Here is a 20,797-nt window from a genome sequence, read left to right as displayed (position 1 = left end):
CTGAAGAGGGGAAAATCATTACTGAAATCTGGAGACAGGAATTGCTGGATGGATAGAAGTTGTGAAAGAAGCTGTAGCCTAAAGTTGAGGGATGTAGTCAGCCTGAAGTGACACAGGGATGAAGTGTTGAATTAAACACTGGGGGAATTAATATATTGGCTTCCCACACCTTTCTCCCTCTGTTTGTGTGTCCAGCAACCAGAGGGCAAGGGACTTCATTGATGTGAAGCATTCAGGTAGAAAGCAGGTCTGAAAAAGCAAATGGAATATATCTTGAGAGATGTTTAAAGAAATTAAATGGAGCAAATAGAAAATATGAACAAGGAAGAAGACACTAACAAAGACTGCCATTCAGGAGTGAAGAAGTAGAACTTCTAGAAATTAAAAATTATTTATAACTTTTAAAATTAAAAACTCTATGAATGGATAAAATGACAGATTAGACCAAATGATATAAGAATTAGGGAACTAGGAGAAATACCTCAAGAAATTGCCCAAGAATATAGCACAGAATGCAAAGGAAATGAAAAATACAAAAGAGATATTTTAAAATAAGGAATACAATATTAGAAAGTCTGACATATACCTACTTGGAGTTCTAGAAGATAAGAATAGAGAGAACAAGAGAGAAGTACTGTTTGAAAATAATGGGTGAAAAATTTCCAGAATTGATAGCAGACATGAATTTTCAGATTCAAGAATCACAATGAAGCACAATCAGGATAATTAAAAGATAATTCACACTTAGGTATGAATCTGCAGTATGACACTTTTATAAAACTGCAAGGAAAAAAAGTTTACCTACAGAGGAATAACATATATTGTATTAAATATACAAATAAAAGCTTGAAAACAATAAAAATTTGTATTTCAAGATACTAAAGGAAAATTATTGTTACTCTAAAAGCACACATTCAACTAAGCTATCATTCAAGAAAGACACTTCAGAGAAAGAAACTGAGAGAATTAATCAGGAAGATGCACATGTTAAAGGAATTTCCAAGTATATACTTCAGGAAGAGAGTAAATGATCCCAGAAGGAAGGTCTGAGATGCAAGAAGGAATGCTAAAAGAAATTGGTGGACATAAACAAATAGAAATAAAATGAAAATAAGGTGAGTTTAAAAAATTATTGTCAAAATCTCTAAGATTCTTTTAGTTACATAATAATCATAATTTCTTTGTATTAAGTTGTTTTCTACTTTAATGTGTAGGTTATTTATTTATTTATTTATTTTTGTTGGTATTCAAGCACCAATCCATGCTTTAACCAAGGATAATAGCATTTATAATCCTCCCCCAAATCAATACCCTTTTCCTTTTCTGCCATTCAAAACCCTGATATTTTTACTGATATACTATGGACTTGGAGGAAACATAAGTATCAATTATAGGAAGGGAATAGAAATAGATACATTTTTTTATATACAGTTAGCAATTTCTACCTTCTCCATCACAAATGCGGGCTTGTTCTTTACAACTCTCTAAAAAACTACAAAATCAGAGTACTGCACAAGTATTTAGCCTCATCATAAAGTAGAACAATTCTGAGTTGGCCTACATAAACAATAGTCAAGATGTTACTAATATAAGCCACAATATCTGCATTTTTGATGATTTATAGGTGAACTGGACTTGAACAGTCAATAATTTGCAAACTAAAGGAGGAGAGATTTCCTGATAAAAGTAAACCCAATAAAAAATCAAACCAGAGAATGAGAATAAAAAAAAAATCTATGCATTGTAGATTAAATAAATAAAGAAATTCAAAGATATTTTTAGATAGTTAAAATGGCACTGAGGAGGAAGTTAAATAAAATATTTGAAGATGAACTAAAATGATAAGAAAACGAACACCAAGAAGAGATACTTCAAAACATGAATTAAAAAAAAAATGCACGGTGATTAAATAATTTATTACTGAATAAAGTGAACAACTCTAAACCAGTTTCATGTTTTTCTGTAAACTCGATTATTTATTCATGCTGCATTTTATTACATAACTAATAAAGTAGTAGAAGGCTCTGTAGTCACATAATTTATTAATAAATTGACTTCTTATAACATTTAATAGCAACTTTAAGAAAGTGATTATCCTAATTATACAAATGCCAAAAATATGGGGGTTGGGAGTGTCATGAGGAAGAGTCACTTTATTTTCTTTCCCCTTAGATCAAAAGAAGAAAATACGTGTGTCTTAAATTTTCCAATCATTTCAAAATGCAAGAGATTAATAAGATGAAAATTAAAATAATCTAAGCATAGAAAAATGGAATTAGGTTTGAAATGGGAAATGAGAAAAAAGGAAAAGGATGAGTAGAAATGCACATAATACTCTTAACAGATAACTTCTTAAATTTCCTCAATTATTTATTCCCTTCACAAGACTAAAAAACTATTATTTGAATTAAATTTGTATACAACTGAAATGTGAGAATTTCTTCTACTGCTTAGAAGTAAACTCCAGTTATTGGAAATATATATGTTAAACTCATCTTCTGCCAACCTTGCTAACACCTTGATTTCAGATTTCTAGTTTCCAGAACTATGAAAGAATACATTTCTGTTTTTTAACCCACTTAGCATATGGTATTTTGTTGTAGCAGCCCTGGGAAATGAATGCACTCGGTTTCCTCATATGTAAAATGAGGATAATTATGTTACCTCAAATGGTTGTTAAGAGAATTAAATAAATTAATATTGCTAAAGTGCTTAAAACAGTGCCTGGAAGTTCTCTATTTGTGTTAAGTAAATATACATTATTTTATTTAAGCCTCCCAACCACTCTAGAAGGTTGATATTTATCCCTGCTTCAAAAAAGGAGGAATCTGAAGCTCAGTTAAGAAAAGATTAAATGACTTAACCAAGAGTGCAACTTGCCCAACTAATATGAGGTAAGGTTATGATTTGAATCAAAATTTATCTGACTTTAAAATTCATGTTCTTCAGTGAATAAAAAAGTATTTGCAAAGTCTCCTTGGGGGAATGGTGAGAAAGGGGGAAAATTCAACTTCCCCATTTAGAGAGTCCTGATAGTCTCTCAAGTAGTGGTGACAACCAAATCAATAGGCCAGGCCCTCAATCATGGGGTTTGTTCATATAAAACTTATCCCTGCAAAGGGTAGGCTAAGCTTACTTAAAATTAGGCCTAAGAGTTACCCCCAGAGAACCTCTTTTGTTGCTCAATCTGGCCTATCTCTCTCTCAGCCAACATGGCAAGCAAACTCACTGCCCTCCCCCTTCTATGTAGGACGTGACTCCCAGCGGTGTAGACCTTCCTGGCAACGTGGGACAGAAATCCTAGAATGAGCTGACATTCAGCATCCAGGGATTGAGAAAAACCTAGAATGAGCTGAGACCTACCATCAAGGAATTAAGAAAACCTTGTCCCCCTCTCTACGGGACATGACTCCCAGGGGTGTAAACCTCCCTGGCAACATGGGACAGAAATCCTAGAATGAGCTGGGACTCAGCATCAAGAGATTGAGAAAATCTTCTGAATCGAAAGGGGGAAGAGAGAAATGAGACAAAATAAAGTGTCAGTGGTTGAGATATTTCAAACAGGGTAGAGAGGTAATCCTGGAAGTTATATTCTTAAGCATTATATAAATATCCCCCTTTTAGTTAAAGGTGTATTAGGCTAGAGGGAAGTGCCTGAAACTGTAGAGCTGTGTTCCAGTAGCCATGTTTCTTGAAGATGATTGTATAATGATACAGCTTTAGCAATGTGACTGTGTGATTGTGAAAACCTTGTGTCTGTTGCTCCTTTTGTCTCAATATTGACAGATGAGTAAAAAATATGGATTAAAAATGAAAAGGAAAGGAATGAAAAAATATACAGATGCTCCCTATAGACTTATTAGTATGTGAGAAAAAGAGAGAATGGTGTTGGCTTGACATAAAAAAGTATATATAAATTCAATATAAATATTGAAATCATGGACTTAGAATATGACTGCTAGAAGGACCCTTAGTAATCACCTAAACCATGATCCTTACTTCAAAGGTGAGAAAATGCCAGTTTCCAAAAGGTTAAGCCAAAACCTCAATTAGTCACACAACACAGCCTCTGTTTTTTTTTTCTAATTCAGACTCCTTCATCTTCCATACATCATGAATGATATTAGTCTAAGTCTGGAACACACAAACCAAATTAAGAAGTGATTTGAACATTGAAGATAATGTTCATTCTCACTTTAGGCAAATAATCAGCACTCAAAAGTCTATGATAACAACAAAAATAAAACATCAAAAAAGGATCAGGAGAGTGGTGCAATGGTGGCTCAGTGGCAGAATTCTTGCCTGCCATGCCAGAGACCTGGGTTCAATTGCCGGTGCCTGCCCATATTTAAAAAAGAAGAAAGCTCAGGAAAAAAAGCTCAGGAGAAAATGAATACTCATTAAACAAAATTCCTTGTAGCAAAAGTATTCAATAAGTCTGGTGCTTAACTATTTTGTCTATGTTAGTTTTTTATTTTAAAGTGAAAACTTTGGTGAGTTCAGAAAACAGATAATTATGTCAGATATATTATTTTTCATGTCTGTATTCAAGGTTTTTGCCTGCATATGATAATGCTAAATGTCCAGCTTCTGAGATGCTAAATTCCTTAAAATTGAAAATGCAGTAATTGTATTTGTAATTAAAAATGTGAAACACTTAAAAGTAAATTCTGTCACTTATAAACTAAGCTCCAATGATATAAAAGCACTTTTAATAGCTGCAATATGAATTATATTTATATCAAAGTATGTATATATATATGTATATATATATATATGTATATATATATATATATATCACATCTTTATTTTCTTAATAATAGTGTGCTGGTTTGAAGAATTATATATCTTAGAAAAACCATGTTTTAATCCTGATTCAATCTTGTGGAAGCAGACATTTCTTTAATCCTGATTCAATAATGTAGGTTGGAAACTTTAATTACATTATCTCCATGGAGATGTGACACACCAACTGTGGATATTAACTTTTTATTAGATGACTCCACCCATTCCAGGTGAGTCTTGACTAGTTTACTGGAATCCTTTAAAAGAGGAAACATTTTGGAGAACTACAGAGCCACAAGAGAGCCACAAGGACCACAAGAGCCCATGCAGCCAGGGACCTTTGGAAATGTAGAAGGAATATGCCCCTGGGTGAGCTTCATGAAACAAGAAGCCTGGAGAGAAAGCTAGCAAACGTTGCTGTGTTCGCATGTGCCTTTCCAGTTGAGAGAGAAACCCTGAACTTCATCGGCCTTTCTTGAAGGTAACCTCTTGTTGGTGCCTTAATTTGGACATTTTTATAGATTTGCTTTAATTGGGACATTTTCACAGCCATAGAACTGTAAACTTGCAACTTAATAAATTCCTCTTTTTAAAAGCCATTCTGCTTCTGGTATATTGCATTCCAGCAGCTAACAAACCAGAACAAATAGTAACTGAGAAAAGAATACTCTAAAATACATTGCATATATGTCTATTTTTTTTACTATGTCTCTAGAGAATTTTCAGAGGGAAGAGGAAGAGCAAAGATACTTGACTTCAAATTCTACAGAAATATTACATGCCAGTGACTCAGTCAATCACGTGATTGGCAAGCAGCCAAATCCAATTAGTATCATCGTCCTAACATCAAATAACTAAGAAATCTTTATTGCCTTTCTGCTTGAAGGCAAAAAGCCAATATTTAGATATGAAACTAAACTTGTAGCCAGGTATTCAGTGTTCCTTACAAAGCCCTTTACCCTAGTATAATTTTACTTGTGCTTGATTCCTGATTTTTCACAGAGCTATTTTATGGAATGATTTTAATTTAATACTGAAAAAAATAAACAATATATTCAGCCTGCCATTCAGAACCCAAATCAGTTTATACATCTATTTTATAGCCCCTGACACTGGCTGAATCAGAGGGTGCACAATTTAGAAGTAGACAATATAATTCAAGAGGTCACAGTAGTGAGCAAGCTGTTAAAGATAGAAATGCCTTAGAATTTCATGAAATGGCTGGTTTTACAAAGAACTTGAGGGTTCTTATAAAATAAGCACTGTGTGAAGTTTGCAGATTTATGTAGTATATAGAAAAAAGTGAAATATCCAGTAAAGTTCAATCATTCCTTCATCAATCATTCCTTCATGGAAAGTTAAGACTAATACTACTACTAATAAGAATAGTAGCTATGATAATAGTAGGTGTTTGTCAAACATCATTTTACTAAACCTTAAAGGATATTATCCCCACTTTACAAATACAGAAACTGAGGCTCATAGGAGTTAAGCAAATTGCCAGATTATAGAACCAGTAAGCGACAGAAGAGGATTTGAACTTTGATCTGTTTAACTCCAAAGTCCATGTTATTTCTCAAAACAAATCTTCAGAGAAGTTGTTAAACCAGGCTGATTTGAAGAATATATAAAGTTTTGGAAATAGTGAAGAGGATGGGAAATCTGTGCAGTGAGAGCAATACATATAAAGGCACAGGAAAAAGTTAGGCTTCATTGGGAAATTCCCATTGTTTGATATGATTACTAAATATTATATGGAACTAGATAGAGTAGATGGGTACCTGACATTGTCTATGTACTGAATGCCACTGAATTGTACATTTTAAAATGGTTAATTTTATGTTATGTGAATTTCACCTCAATTTTTAAAAATGCAGGTAAAAATAGGTTACCCCTTTACATATTATAAACGGCTCTTTTGAAAATCAGCTAGTATTTCTTTTAAGATATTACTAACAATTTAGGATCAGGTTTAGAAAATGTAAACACTAATTCTCAGACCTCTTTTTTCTTATCAGTAGAAACATTTTCAGCTTCAATGGGTTTACAAGAAAAAGTGAGCCTATCTAATGTTTGATAACCTACGGCCTTTGTCTAAACCACTCAATTCATGCCATTTATTTTGAAACGGACTGAGACATGCAAAGGTTAAAATTTGATACAGATATACATTGTGTCATTAAATAAGCATATATTTAAAATAATAGAGGTTCATATTTTTTTAATTTCTTATTTAATTATATGTTCTTTTATACCATCTATGATATTTGATTCCTCAGTGACTAGAAGCAATAAAAGCACACTGGAATATAAGAACATTTTTCTAGGTAAGCAAAACAGAAGATAAGACTATGAAAAATGGCACTTACAATGAAATAAAAAGTGAATCATTAAAAAGTAAAAAACAAGAATATAGATAACTTTTTGAATACTGTCTGTATTACTGATTTGGTATCTATCTAATTCTATTTTAGAATGGCTTTCACGGAATTTTGACAGGAAAAGTCCAGAAACAGTAAATAATAAAAAATAAGATACCAATTGTAAGTAATGTATACTCTAAGGTTCTAATCATACAATCCATCATAAACCACACAGATAAATGAACAAATTATAGGCCTGATCTAATCAAATTAGATCTCTTGACTCCGACCCACTAAAAGTCACTTCTCGTGCAAATAAGTTAAACTGTATTTGATGTAAACTAAAACTATAAACATCATCCCTATCACTATTTTTCTATCTTTATTTTTGTCAGTTATCATGTACATTATTTACAAGTTAAATAGTTCTACAGAGCTGCTATGAAGAAACAGAAGTATCATGGCCACCTCTTGTATAATTAATTCCTCCTACCTGGAAGTAATTAATTTCAATCCTTCTAACTAATTTTTTAATTTACCTGAATGATTCTAAATAACATGTACTTATTACCATTAACTTTTTTGTGTGTTCTTTTTTGGGGGGAGGTGTCTTTTTTTTTTTAACCTCTGTCACTCTCAGTTATCTTGTCTATAAAATGAGGATATCAACAACAAACTAATGACATTGTGTGAGGGGTAAATCAGTGTTAATTTCTTATCCACCTCTCATATTTTGACACACTCTATTACTCTGAGGTACAGAAATGCCAATATTTTCTACTATACTTCCACAGTAATAAAGATGACAGTGTTTACCATTTAATTTTTAATATATAGGTTTCAAGATAGAAATGTTTTCCAAGTATGGCTTCAACAGCATCCAAAAATTTTTTTTTCATTTCTAAAGATAGCATTCTAATCAGCATTATAATAAAGGAAAATAAATATTCAGAAGCTCAATGATACAGTGAACCCATGAATTCAGTTTAATGCAAATACCTCATCATTTTTTAAAGTATTCTCATTTAATCTATGGGAAACCTAATTATCAGCATTTATTTATGGAATTCCTACCATGTGTAGGTACTCAAAAAGAAAAATTGAAAACAAATGAATTTTAGCTTCATCAAAGGTAGAGTTGTCTTGATCAGACAAGCACACAAACTAAAACACTATTTCAATTCAAAATAGATTTATTCAATGTATAATCTTTCATTTAATGTACCTTCTTCATTCTGTAAGTGTATATCTTTGTGGTATATCAACAGCTGTGGGATTAGGAGACGCTGTTGTCACCTAAAATTGTAAATGCTATAGGTTAATAGGAAGAAGAAGAATCACAATAGTATCAGCTCTTCTCACGTGGCAGCTTTCAAAGTTCATTGCATCTGTTATGACTATTGTTTCAAAGCCGATTCAATAGTCATAGACTGTCTATGAAAAGCAAAAGTGAACTTGAATTGTGGTTCTGGTTCTATTTTGCTAGCATTAGCTCTTCCCATATCTCCCAATGGGAAATTCTCCACATTGTATGCTTTCCAGGCATACTCATATAGATCATCTAGTCCAACATCCCACCTAATATACTAATACCATCTGTAACATATCTGCCCTCTGCTTGAACAAATCCAGTGATAAGGAGCTAACTACTGCACAAAGATGCTCACTTTATTTTTCAAAAGTCATACTGTCTAGAGATATTTTTAGACGTTAAGACGACCTTCATATTCACATATATATACGTGCATACATATAAAAGGAGTTTTGTGACTGAATCAATTAAACCAAAAAGTGAGTATTAAAGGGAAAAGTATGTAAAGCTCATTTTTCCAACTTTAAATTCATGTCAATCAGTAGACATTTTAAAATCCTTCAGTGACTTCACACTTATTTCTTTAATATTTTCATTGTAATGACTAGGTATTTCAAAATGTCATTGATTCAGTTTGTCTTGGTTTGGACTCTGTATAATTAAGAATCTTATTTTTTAATACTAACTTCAAGCTGTATAACTGTGGCAAACTCTGCATGTTAGCAGCTTAAGGCTTCAATAGCCATAAAAGAATGGAATAGGAAAAAAAAAAAATTTCCCAATGACTTCCACACATTTGCTAATTTTTCCCTTTCAGGAGTTATATAACTAATTCAAGTTTGTTTTTTTCACTCAATTATACTTTAAATATTTGAAGATAATTACTGTTAATCCTAACTCTTCTCTGCCAAGTAAGTGTTGGATTTTCTAACAAGGAACAAAGAATTATGTTACTCTTCCCTCTGAGATAGAAATAAAAGCATAAGATAGTAATCAAATTATCAGCCTTTCTTAATTTATTAATGTATTGGACTGAAGGGTACAGCTTGGCCTGGGACTAAAATGTACTTTTCATTCCCCTCATTTACAGACCTTGGGATCCACATGTTACCAGTTTGGATCTGCAGAACATTCAGTAACCCAGCCAGTCTTATCTTGCCCTGCCTTATATTTCAGCAAACCCGGTAGAGATCTGGGCAGCCACATTAACTTGGTACAATGGATAAATGTGATCCAATGAATGCCAAACTCATTGTTTCACCAATCAAATAAATCTCTTTTCCTCCAAATGTAGTGAGAAAGTTTTAGATCCTTTGCCATGTGTATCATCTTCTCTGGAAATTGTTAGTTTACATCTTTTTTGAAATAATAGGATCCAGATATGAATACAATTATCTATTTATGATTCAATCATTAAGGAATAGGGAAATGTTGTTACAAAAAACACTATTATTTTTCTTCATTCCATCTAGGTTATATTGGCACTTTTATGAGTTATTAAAATTCATTTACTCCTATAGATTGAAGTCAATAAGCTTATTCTTCTCTGCAAGAATAGATCTTAAACCAATTCACCAACATAATGTATTTTTGAAAATTATTTAGAAAAAAACATATGGTCAGGATTTTCAGCATTTACAAATATTTTATCTTCTTATTTTGGTTTGGTAAAGCTGCCAGAATGCAATATACCAGAAATGGATTGGCTTTTGCAATGGTGATTTATTAATTTACAAGTTTACAATTCTAAAGCCTTAAAATGTCTAGGTTAAGGAGGTAATAGGAGGATACTTTCTCTGAAGAAAGACTGCTAGAGATCTAGGACTCCTCTGTAACATGGCCAGGCACATGGCAAGTCTGCTGTCCTGCTCTCTGGGGTTTCCTTGCTTTCAGCCTCTGGCTCCAGTGGCTTCTTATCTATTTTCTGTGTGTCCTCTCTCAGCCCTTTCAGGAGCCTTTCCTCCAAACTTCTCTGGGTGTTTCTCTCTTTTTCCTGTGTGTCCTTTATCCTCTTATAAAGGACTCCTCCAGTAAGAGGATTAAGGCCTACCCTGAATGAGGTGAGTCATATCTCACTGAAATAACCTAATCAAAAGGTCCTACCCACAATAGGATTATACCCACAGGAATGGATTAAAAGAACATGATCTTTATGGGGGTAAATAACAGCTTCAAACCACCACATTTGTAAATCTTATGATATTCTCTTGCAATTTTTAAAAAACTTTGGTGTATAGTTTTAGGAGTTGTAACACATGTATAGATTCTTGTAACCACCAGAATCAAGATACAGAATAATTCCATCACCCCAAGAAATTCCTTTATGCTTACTTTTTTTATATTCTATTCTATTGATTATTGTGTGTTGATCTTTTACCTAGAACCTTGCTATAACTACTGACTTAGTTTCCCAGCTGCTGAAACAAATACCATACAATAGATTGGCTTAAACAATGAGAATGTATCAGCTCACAGTTAGTCTATTGAAGAGCAAAACTACAAGGTGAGCTTGGCAATGCTTTCTCCCCAAAGACTATGCTCTTCTGGGGCTGACTGTCAGCAATCCTTTGTCCTTGGCTTTTCTGTCACATGGCAATGCACATGGCAACATTTCTTTCTTCTCCAGGTACACTTGACTTCTGGCTTCTTCCCATGGCTTTCTTTCTGCACGTCTGAATTTCATTCTGTTATAAAAGACTCCATTAATCTGATTAAAGCCCATCCTGATTCAGTTAGGCCACACCTTAACTGAATTACCATCTTTGAGAGATCCTATTTACAATACGTCCACGCCCACCAGAATGTGGACCAAGACTAAGAATGTATCCAAATTGGGGTAATTTGTACGTAAATCAATATACCACACACACTAATTAGTTTTATGAGTTTTTATATTTTTTTGTTTTTCAGATTCTTTAGGGTTTCCTACATAAACACTCATGTCATCTGCAAATAGGGACAGTATCCAATCTGTATGCTTACTTTTTATTTTTTATATTTTATGCTTACTAAGTCTCATGTAAGATGTGAATAAAAGTGAAGTGAGTGCCCATCCTTGCCTTCCTCCCAATCTTAGAAAGAAAGCATTCAGTCTTTCACCCTTAGTTATGATGGTTGCTGTAGGTTTTTCAAGATTCTCTTTCGGATTGAAGAAGTTCCCATCTGCTTTAGTTTGTTAAAGCTGCTGGAATGCAATATACCAGAAACAGAATGGCTTTAAAAAAGGGAATTCATTAAATTGTAATTTTACAGCTCTAAGGCCATAGAAGTGTCCAAACTAAGGCATCCAGAGAGAGATACCTTAACTCCAAAGAAAGGGCTGATGCAGTTTGGAGTTTCTCAGTTGGGCAGGTACATGGCAATGACTGATAGCTTTCTCTCCTCATTTCATAAGGCTTCCCTGGGGGTGTTTTCCTTCTGCATCTCCAAAGGTCTTTGGCTGTGGGGGCTCTGTTAGCTCTAAATTTTTTTCCAAAATGGTTCCCTCTTAAAGGGCTCCATTAAGCAAACCCACCTTGAAAGGGCGGAGACACATCTTCATGGAAACCAACTAATCAAAAGTTACCACTCACAATTGGGGTGGGTCACATCTCCATGCAAACAATAAAAAAGATCCCACTCAGCAATATTACATGAGGATTAAAGAACATGGCTTTCCTCAGGTACACAACAGTTTCAAACAGACACATTCCAACAACCGGCATACCATCCATTCCTAGTTTTCTGAGAGCTTTAATCAGAAATGGATATTGAATTTTTCAAATTTTTTTCTACATCACTTGAAAGAATCATGTTATTTCCTTGTTTCATTTATTAATATTGTGAGTTACATTGATTGATTCGCAAGTATTGAACCAGCCTTGCAATTGTAGGATAAACACCACTTAGTCACAACATATTATTCTTTTCACAGATCTATCAATTTGATTTGCTAAGAAATGTTTATAATCCAGGTGAAGAAATGAATATGAGCTCACACTAAGATAAAGACAATGGGGAATGGAAAAAAGGATCAAATTTTGGATCCTTCATAAAAAGAATGTACTTAACTTGGTGAGCAATCGGATATGAAGTTGGGGTAAATATGTTAAAGATGATATCAATCATCATGATAGGAAAGACAAAGATGTTTTAAGGAGAAAACAGTGAATTCAATTTGAGACATAGGGCCTTTGAGAAATGTAGAGGACAAATAAGAGATGTCACTTGGAAAGCTTTTGAAAATATAGGGGCTTGCATTTTATCTACAGAGACTTTATTTAGTAGTTCTGAGATAAACCTGGGGCATCAATAATTCTAAAAAGATACACATTTGATTCTGATACAGAATCGCAATTGAAAAAGATTAGGGTTTTTCAAACAGTGGGTCACAACCCATTAGGGGAGATTGAGAAGGAATTTTTAGAGAAATTATGATAATAATAGCAAAAACTATAATTTACTGAGCACTTATGGAAGGAACTGTGTTAATGGCTTTACATGTATTACTTATAAAGGAAAGGAAACCAGAAAGGAATATAATGAAAGTTGTCACACCTCTTCCATGAAGTCTTTCACAGTAATTTTAGTTTATATTGATGTTTTTCTTCTTTATTTTGCATTTAGGATATACTTACTTATAAGTGGCTAACTAATTCAGGTGTATAACCTGAGGCTGTATAACACATTAGTTAAGAAGGCACACGCTAGAGCTACATTTCCTGGTTTAAATCCTATATTGTCTTATACTTTGCTAACAATGTTGATCTTGAGGAAGATACTTCATCTCTCTTTAAGTATACTTATATACTGAAAATAAACATATGTACACACACACATTCACCCATGTATATTATAAATGTATGCTTTAAGTATATACTTAAAAATATATGTAAATATATGTGTGTGTGTGTGTGTATGTGTATACTATACTATAAGCTCCTTGAAGGGATGTTGTGTGTTTTATATATTTTACAACTTTTGTTGATTTCTCCTCAACTTTACCTAGTACAATGGAGAGTCAGTATAATAATTAACATTTATTAAGATAAGCACTCTTTCAATCACTTTACTTGTATTAAATCATTACATTTTCAGAACTTTAGAGGTTGGAATATTAATATCCCTACTTTACAAATGACAAAACTGAGGGAAAGAGAAATTAAGTAACTAATATAATTGTCAGTGAAGTAGAAAATATGGCAGCCAAACCAGGAAGTCAAGATCTAGAGCCCCAGCTCTTACTTACTGTTATATTGACTCCCTCAATACCGTATAGTAGCCACTCAATAAATTCTTGTCAGATTGAGTTGTATTTGAAAAAAAAAATAGGTAGGGTAAACATTTATATGTAGCATATTTTGCAATACATTTCTTTGGAACCAGTTTCTGTGGTCATTTAAAAGGAAGAGTTTGGTAAAGGAATAGTCAATTATCTTTTTTTTTTTTTTTTTTTTTTTTTTTTAAAGAGAGAGGGAGGAAAGGAAGGAAAGACAGAGAAGGAAGGAAGGATGGAAGGAAGGAAGAAAGGGAAACATCTTTAAACATTTTCTTGTTTTATTATATTTTGTTTGTTTGTTTGTTTTTTACATGGGCTGGGGCCGGGAATCGAACCGGGGTCCTCCGGCATGGCAGGCAAGCACTCTTGCCCGCTGAGCCACCGCGGCCCGCCGTCAATTATCTTTTGACATTTTTATTTATATTCATTCCTGCATTATCAACTTTAAAAGGCTTTGAGTGAGGAAAGGATCACTTTTCCTTAAATGTCTTTCATTTGTCTTTTTGAGCAAGAAAACAGTAAAAAGAAAGAAAATGTTTAAAAGTTTTAAAGTGAGTCAAGCAACCCATTGATCTTCAAAGTTTCTTCCAGAAATGGACCTACGATTGTAAAACAAGTATTAAAAATTTGTTAGGTCCCCCCCATACCTATGGCTCTTTCTCAGAAAATGTGAAGTCACAAGGATTAATGAGAATAATCTCACAAGAACTTCTGGAAAATAGCATTCCAATAATGCAGATTTGTACAGGACGAAGTCTCAATTATATGCCTCTGTATTGCTCTAAAAATAGAGTCAGAAGAACACCTGGGTCTGGTTTCATTTTAACTCATTGTTGTGGAATTCCATGAGTTTAACTTCTAACATACTTGATATGGATGATGTACTAAATGAGAATATTAGGTTTCCATTTCTTCACAATTCCCATGCACAGATGACATCTTCTTGGGTCTGATGCCAAAAGTCATATTCCAGCTGTCATCTCTAAAAGAAATCTGCTCTTGGATGTTACCCAGCCTTTTTACTAACCCCAAGTAATACTAACATGCCACTGGTACATGAAGTAGAAGATTTAAAGGTGCTGTTAAAAAGTATTAGCAATGACAGTTTCTCATGTCTAAATGAACAAAAAGTATAGCTAAAATATCCTTATGCCAATCATGATTAGAAATAGCAATTTCTATTTCCAATTTTTCCTAAGACAAAGTCCTTTTTATCCAAAAATTCACCATAGTGACAAGAGGATTCTTTGTATTTAAATGATCCCAGTAGGTTGTCCTTGGTCTCAGAAATGTCAAAAACAAAGCCAGAGCTAAATCAGATTATCTGCCAATAAAATAGAGTTTACATGAAGGACAAGCAGGAGGTCTCTTAGGACCTGAAATCTAGGACTTCTGAGTGGTTGTGGATAGACTGAGAAATGCTCTCACGTGCAATTTTGATAGAGAATTTTATTAAAATCCTTCATTTTGTTTTTACCCCCTACCTTGTCTAACTACTAAATCTACTCAGGAATTTAATTTTCACTTTCAACACCTCAAGAGGGTTAGAGCTCTGAAAATGACTTCAAAATATAGGTACTGTTCTTTTGTTTTCTGTTTTATTTTTCCCCAGGAATGAGTAGATCAAAACAGAAATGTTTTCAGTTTAGAAATAAAAATCTCACATTCAAGACTCTATACTGTCTGGTCCCAACAAACCTTTCCTGTGATAGTACAAATTACTCCAGTTGGCTAAAGCCAAAATGGACTGCTTTGTATTGCCCCAAACATACTGGCTTTCTGCTTCCCTACCTATTTTCATGTTTCCTCTGTCTAAAATGACTTTACATTTGCCTTGGCCAATCTTCAAGGTGTACTTCAGATATTACCTTTCTCATACCTCTGTGATTCCACATCTAGACTGTCCTCCTCTCCCCACTCAGTTTGAATAATTCTGCCCACTGAACTCCAACGGAGTAAACCACACTCCTTTCATCTCTCTTTTGAATCTTAATGGCACTCACTACTTTTCTCATTTTGTTATAGTTACTTGCATTTACTGTTTATGACTCACTACCTGTAACCTACTGAAAACAAGGATCTATTGGTCTTTATATCCTTGTCCAGTGTTGTGCTTACTAGCACACTGTAGGTGTTTATATGTTTGTTTTAACAAATTGCATTATTCTGAAATTCATTGATCCTGTGCCAGTTTTCTGGAAATAGCTGCAGACTGAGAACACCGCTCAAGAGAAGAGAACTGAAATTCCAAGATGTCATAAAATGTAACACTTAAGTATTTACATTTCATACAAATACCAAATTATTCAGTTGTATGTGTTTATTTACAATTTTTAAGCAGATAGATGTTTTCACATTTATAATCATCAGAGATTCAAAATATTATAGCCTATGAAATAGGAACTTGAATTGTTCTATTTGTATAGGTTGAATTGTATTCACAACATTGCATTTTAATCTTTTATCTAAAATAAAAGTATTAATAAATGCACTCAGTCAAACAAAAGTTGTACTTAACTTTCAATTAAATTTTTGATAATTAAGACAACTCAGATTATTAAATCTAAGCCAGGTAATTTACCTCTATTATCTTCTTTAAACCTTGATTTTTATCCCTTAATTTAATCTCAAACTCTAGCCCAAAAAGGCCTGACATTACTGTTAAATTTTCCCAAAGGCCTAGGAATCTTTCTGTCAGGAATGAAATAGTTGGCATAATATAAGAAAGCAAAGGAGCTATACATATAGAATCCTAATAGATATTTAAATTAGCCTAGTAGGCAGATGCAAAAATTTTCAATAAAATCTTTAGCAAGTCACAATTATTATTGTCAGTAAATGTTGCAATTTAATCAGATGTAGCATGCTGTTCTTTGTTTGCATTTGTATAGCATATGCTTTAGGCTGAATTTCTTATTTGATAAGGGGAGTGAAAGGAAAGAAAATCTGAACAACATGACTATTGCTACTGAGGCTTGCCTAATGTAGCCCAATTTATCTCTTAGAATGTATGTAATATCTGTCAACAATTACAGTGCTTGCTGTATTCTAAGTACTCTAACAAGTGCTTTATACACAACTTAATCTTCACAATAACTCTTTAAGATAGGTACTACTATTATCCAATATTACAAATGAGGAAACTGAGGACCAGGAAAGGTTAAATAACTCACCAGTGGTATAGCTAAGATTTGAACCCAGTAAATGTGGCTCTAGAGTCCGTATGTTTAACTACCATACCATACAGCCTCTTATTACAAGCCAGCTGTTACAAACCAGAAGAATTTTTAAATCAACTTTCTAATTTTCTAACATGAGATATGAGGTACTTGGGAGGCACTATTTCGGCATCACCCAGTTTAAGAGCCTGTGGATATAAGGATTTTAAATCTACTGTACCACCTATCTCTCCACCCTGACTCCACTGCTTTCAGTCAGCATATTAATATAAAAAAGAAGGGTAGTGCCAAGTCCAAGATGGTTAAGTCTATTTGCATAATAGTTCCTTCAACCTTTATTCTCAGAAACTTAAGTGAATCCTATTCTCCCTGTTCAAAGGAGTCTCCTAAATGACCTAGCTAGCAATGAACACTGCCACATTTGCTATCCTTTATTTACAAAGTTCAATCCCTATGAGGTCAAAACCCCCTTCCTTAATACTTAATTATCCACACTGAAGTCTAGAATTAAACTGATTGTTCAACCTCTTTTGAGTTGATTCTTGGAGTCCCTACTTGTGCCTCCTACCTGTAGGTTAGGTTCTCCTTCATTCTCAAAATAACCTGACAACTATGGCTTATAAAACATACAAAGCTATTTTATTGAATCACCATGGGTAATGCCCTGCACAACAAATTGGGAATTCTAAAAGAATGCAATGCTCTTGTCAATAAAATTACAGAGTGCTTTATTATACAGTTTGATTCAACCTCTGATTTCTCTAATATTAAGAAATTTACATGAGAAAAAGAATTATATAACTCATGCTAAGCCTGAACATCAGTTTATAAATGAGGTTAAAACTAATTGAAGCAGGGCAGGGTTCTTGCCTGCCATGCTGGAGACCTCAGTTCGATTCCCGGTGCCTGCCCATGCAAAAAAAAATAACTGATTGAAGCACACTAGCTATGAAAAGTCAATTCAAAACGTGAGCTTATCTCATTGTGTACATTTGCTCATAAGCTTTTTGAAAGCAGAAAACATTTTTCTTTTCTGTATTCTTCACAACACCAAATAGAGTATCTTGCAAATGATCAACTTTCATGAAATTTTTACTCTATTGAAGACTTACTCAAATAATTGTTATAGACAGCATATTTCTGAAAATTGCATAAAAGGAAATGCATGTGTAAGATAATACACAGAGGCAACCATTATAAAAAGATGACCAATCATTACTGGGCAGATTTACAGTTAATTTCACCACTCAAAAGGTCAAGGACATCTTGCAGCACAAGAAGAAAGATTGAAATTGTATTTAAATGTGTGCTACATTCCAATTAGCTTTTATTTTTTAATGTTCTATAAAACAGCAATAGAGAGAAATTTCTCTCCAATTTGTAAACAAACTGACAATTCTAAGGGAATTATTTTTTACCTTACAAACTTATTGAGGTAGCCTCATTTAATTGTCATTAAATGAAATTAAACACAAATTATTATGGTTTCGTTCTTTTGAAAATGTCATAAGTACAATGAAAAATAACAAAATGCTGTGAAAACAATACCTAGAGGAATCTCAAAGCAATGCCAAGAAACAGAATGTACTCATAGTGACTAATACATGCAAATACTGGAAATAAATTTTAACAGATTAAACAGGTTTTGTAGCAACTAAAAGGTATATTCAAATTATTCCAAACTAATCAAGCTTAAAAATATGGCAGTCTTCCCTACTAATAAGAATATAAGCTGGCTAAGTAGCCTGAATAACATAAATTATAGCCAATATCAGTAAGTAGAATTTTTTCAATGTGTTTTTAATTAAAAGGGAGAAACTGACCCCTCAACTGCATCAATTCATTGTTTCAACCTTCTTCAGTCTTTTATCAAATATATTCATTTTTAATTCTAATTTGTTTCACCCTGATGGGGCATTAAATCGTAATCATGCTATAGAATCAGGAAGTCATACTGTCTGTTGAGAAATGAGGAAACATTTTATCTCTTTCTGCTCATTCAATGTGAAGTATTTGGTCAAATATCTTAAAAGTTCTCTAAAACTAACAATGAAATATGTGTAATATAAAAAAATGAAGTTACTGTATTCCCTTCAAAATCTGAATGTCAACCACAAATATCTTAACTAAGTGTATTTAATTCTGAGAACATGCTATAACAAATCAAAGTTAAATGCATTATAGCCTGATAGGTAAAAATAGCTTAACATAAATAGCAGAGTTTGGGGACAAAATGTAGATATAAATTCAAATCTTTCACCGTGACAGTTCTCTACTCTTTATAGTTAACATATTTAGTACAGTCAAGTCTTTTCAATTTGAAAATGAAAGTGAGCAAATGCCAAATCTCTCTAGGTCAAAATATCTTTAACAAGCTTAAATGTCACAAGCTTTCTTTGTGAAAAACAGATTTGAAGTCTGGTTTCATCTATAAGCAATGCTTTAGCAGTTATCTACATTAAGAGTACCAAGGCTATCAGCATTTTAGTAGGTCTGAGAAAGGATTGAAACCAATGCCTTTTAACATTGCTTATATACTGCAATATAAATTTCAGGAAATTAGTTTATATCCCAGATGCTGATAAACAAGATTCTGCTCATCAAACTCTTATTACTATAAGAGTTGTACAGTACAAAGGTAGCAACATCTATTTCTCTACTTAAGAAATTTCAGATAAAAATTATAATACATCACTATATATAAACAGCTAGTTGTGTTATACCCTTAACAGTTTGATCAATTTATTCTATTTCTGTCCCTCTAAATAAACGATGCAGCTTTACTCTAAACAGGCATAATCTGGAAAAATCCATAGAGCCCCAAACCTTGCTTTTAATCACATACAAAGAATCTCTTCCCTTACTCTCCCTCAACCAAAGCTAAAGTAAACATGCACTATGCACACACACACACACACACACACACACACACACACATCTAGAATTCATATTCTTTATCTGGTATCCATTACTATAAAGATTACTTGTTTAAATATCCTAAAGAAAATCTGAGAATAAGCCATTACATTGATTAATACATTCTAAATGACTAAGATCAGAAAAAAACCAACTGTACATTCTAATAGTATCATCATAATTCATGAGGTCATACCTGATGATTTAGAGATTGGAAAGCCTCACAGGTTCCAGACTGCATGACCTCTATAGCTCCAGAAACCCCTAAAGATTGCATTTATTGTCTTATAAAAGACAGTCTCTATCTCTCAACATCTTCAGGGCTAGTGAAGAATACATCAAACAGCAGATTTGTCCATCAGTGTCTATTTAAGCCATCATCAGGATATAAAATCTCATACACTGTTTATCATCTCCCCTGTGCAGTTACAAATGCCCCGTATTAAGAGAGGCTGACACAGTTGTATTTGCTGAAGCTGCTAATGCTGTCTGGAAATAGTAAGCTTACTGCTTAGAGCAATTCTGTATCATCCAAACAGGGAATGAGCCACATCCTTCAGGTTTCCCACTTCTGCTACTATAAAAATTCCACTTGCCAAGGAGAGTCTGTTGATCCTTCAAAATTAAGCAGTGTTCTATTTAATTAAGTATCCAATGTGTCTGTTGCAAATATCATGTTAAAATGTCAATTCTTAATTATTAGGCAGTTTTCTCTGTACATGACTAAGCTTTAGTTTAATGATTTAACAAGCATAATTGCACTCTTGTTTTAGAGGAATCTTCTCTCTTTCCAAACCATGTGTCACATACAACCCGTCAAAATTAGAAGTCCTTATGTGGGATTAAAGAATTTTTATTCTGGCAATCTTTAATAATAGTATACAATATGTAAACAAATAGTAAGTCCATATTCATTTTTAATTTTCAGTAACTTCATTTTTATTACATATACATTACATGCTCCAAATCAAAGTAACTTTTATAT

At 33.2% G+C, this 20,797-nt stretch overlaps 1 protein-coding gene across 1 annotated transcript in view; it reads right to left on the bottom strand.

Annotated features, from left to right (window-relative positions):
• Positions 1–20,325, bottom strand: part of SLC4A10 (solute carrier family 4 member 10) — a 263,964-nt gene extending 243,639 nt beyond the window's left edge. Inside the window, exon 1 of the mRNA XM_077154007.1 lies at positions 20,009–20,325. Within this exon, the coding sequence (XP_077010122.1) occupies positions 20,009–20,089 (81 nt within the window). The 5' untranslated portion in view covers positions 20,090–20,325. The remainder of the gene's footprint in view (positions 1–20,008) is intronic.
• Between the last annotated feature and the right edge of the window lie 472 nt (positions 20,326–20,797).

This window comes from Tamandua tetradactyla, chromosome 3 (assembly GCF_023851605.1).
Source record: "Tamandua tetradactyla isolate mTamTet1 chromosome 3, mTamTet1.pri, whole genome shotgun sequence".
NCBI classification, from domain to species: domain Eukaryota; kingdom Metazoa; phylum Chordata; class Mammalia; order Pilosa; family Myrmecophagidae; genus Tamandua; species Tamandua tetradactyla.
This window is presented reverse-complemented; position numbering and strand designations above follow the sequence as displayed.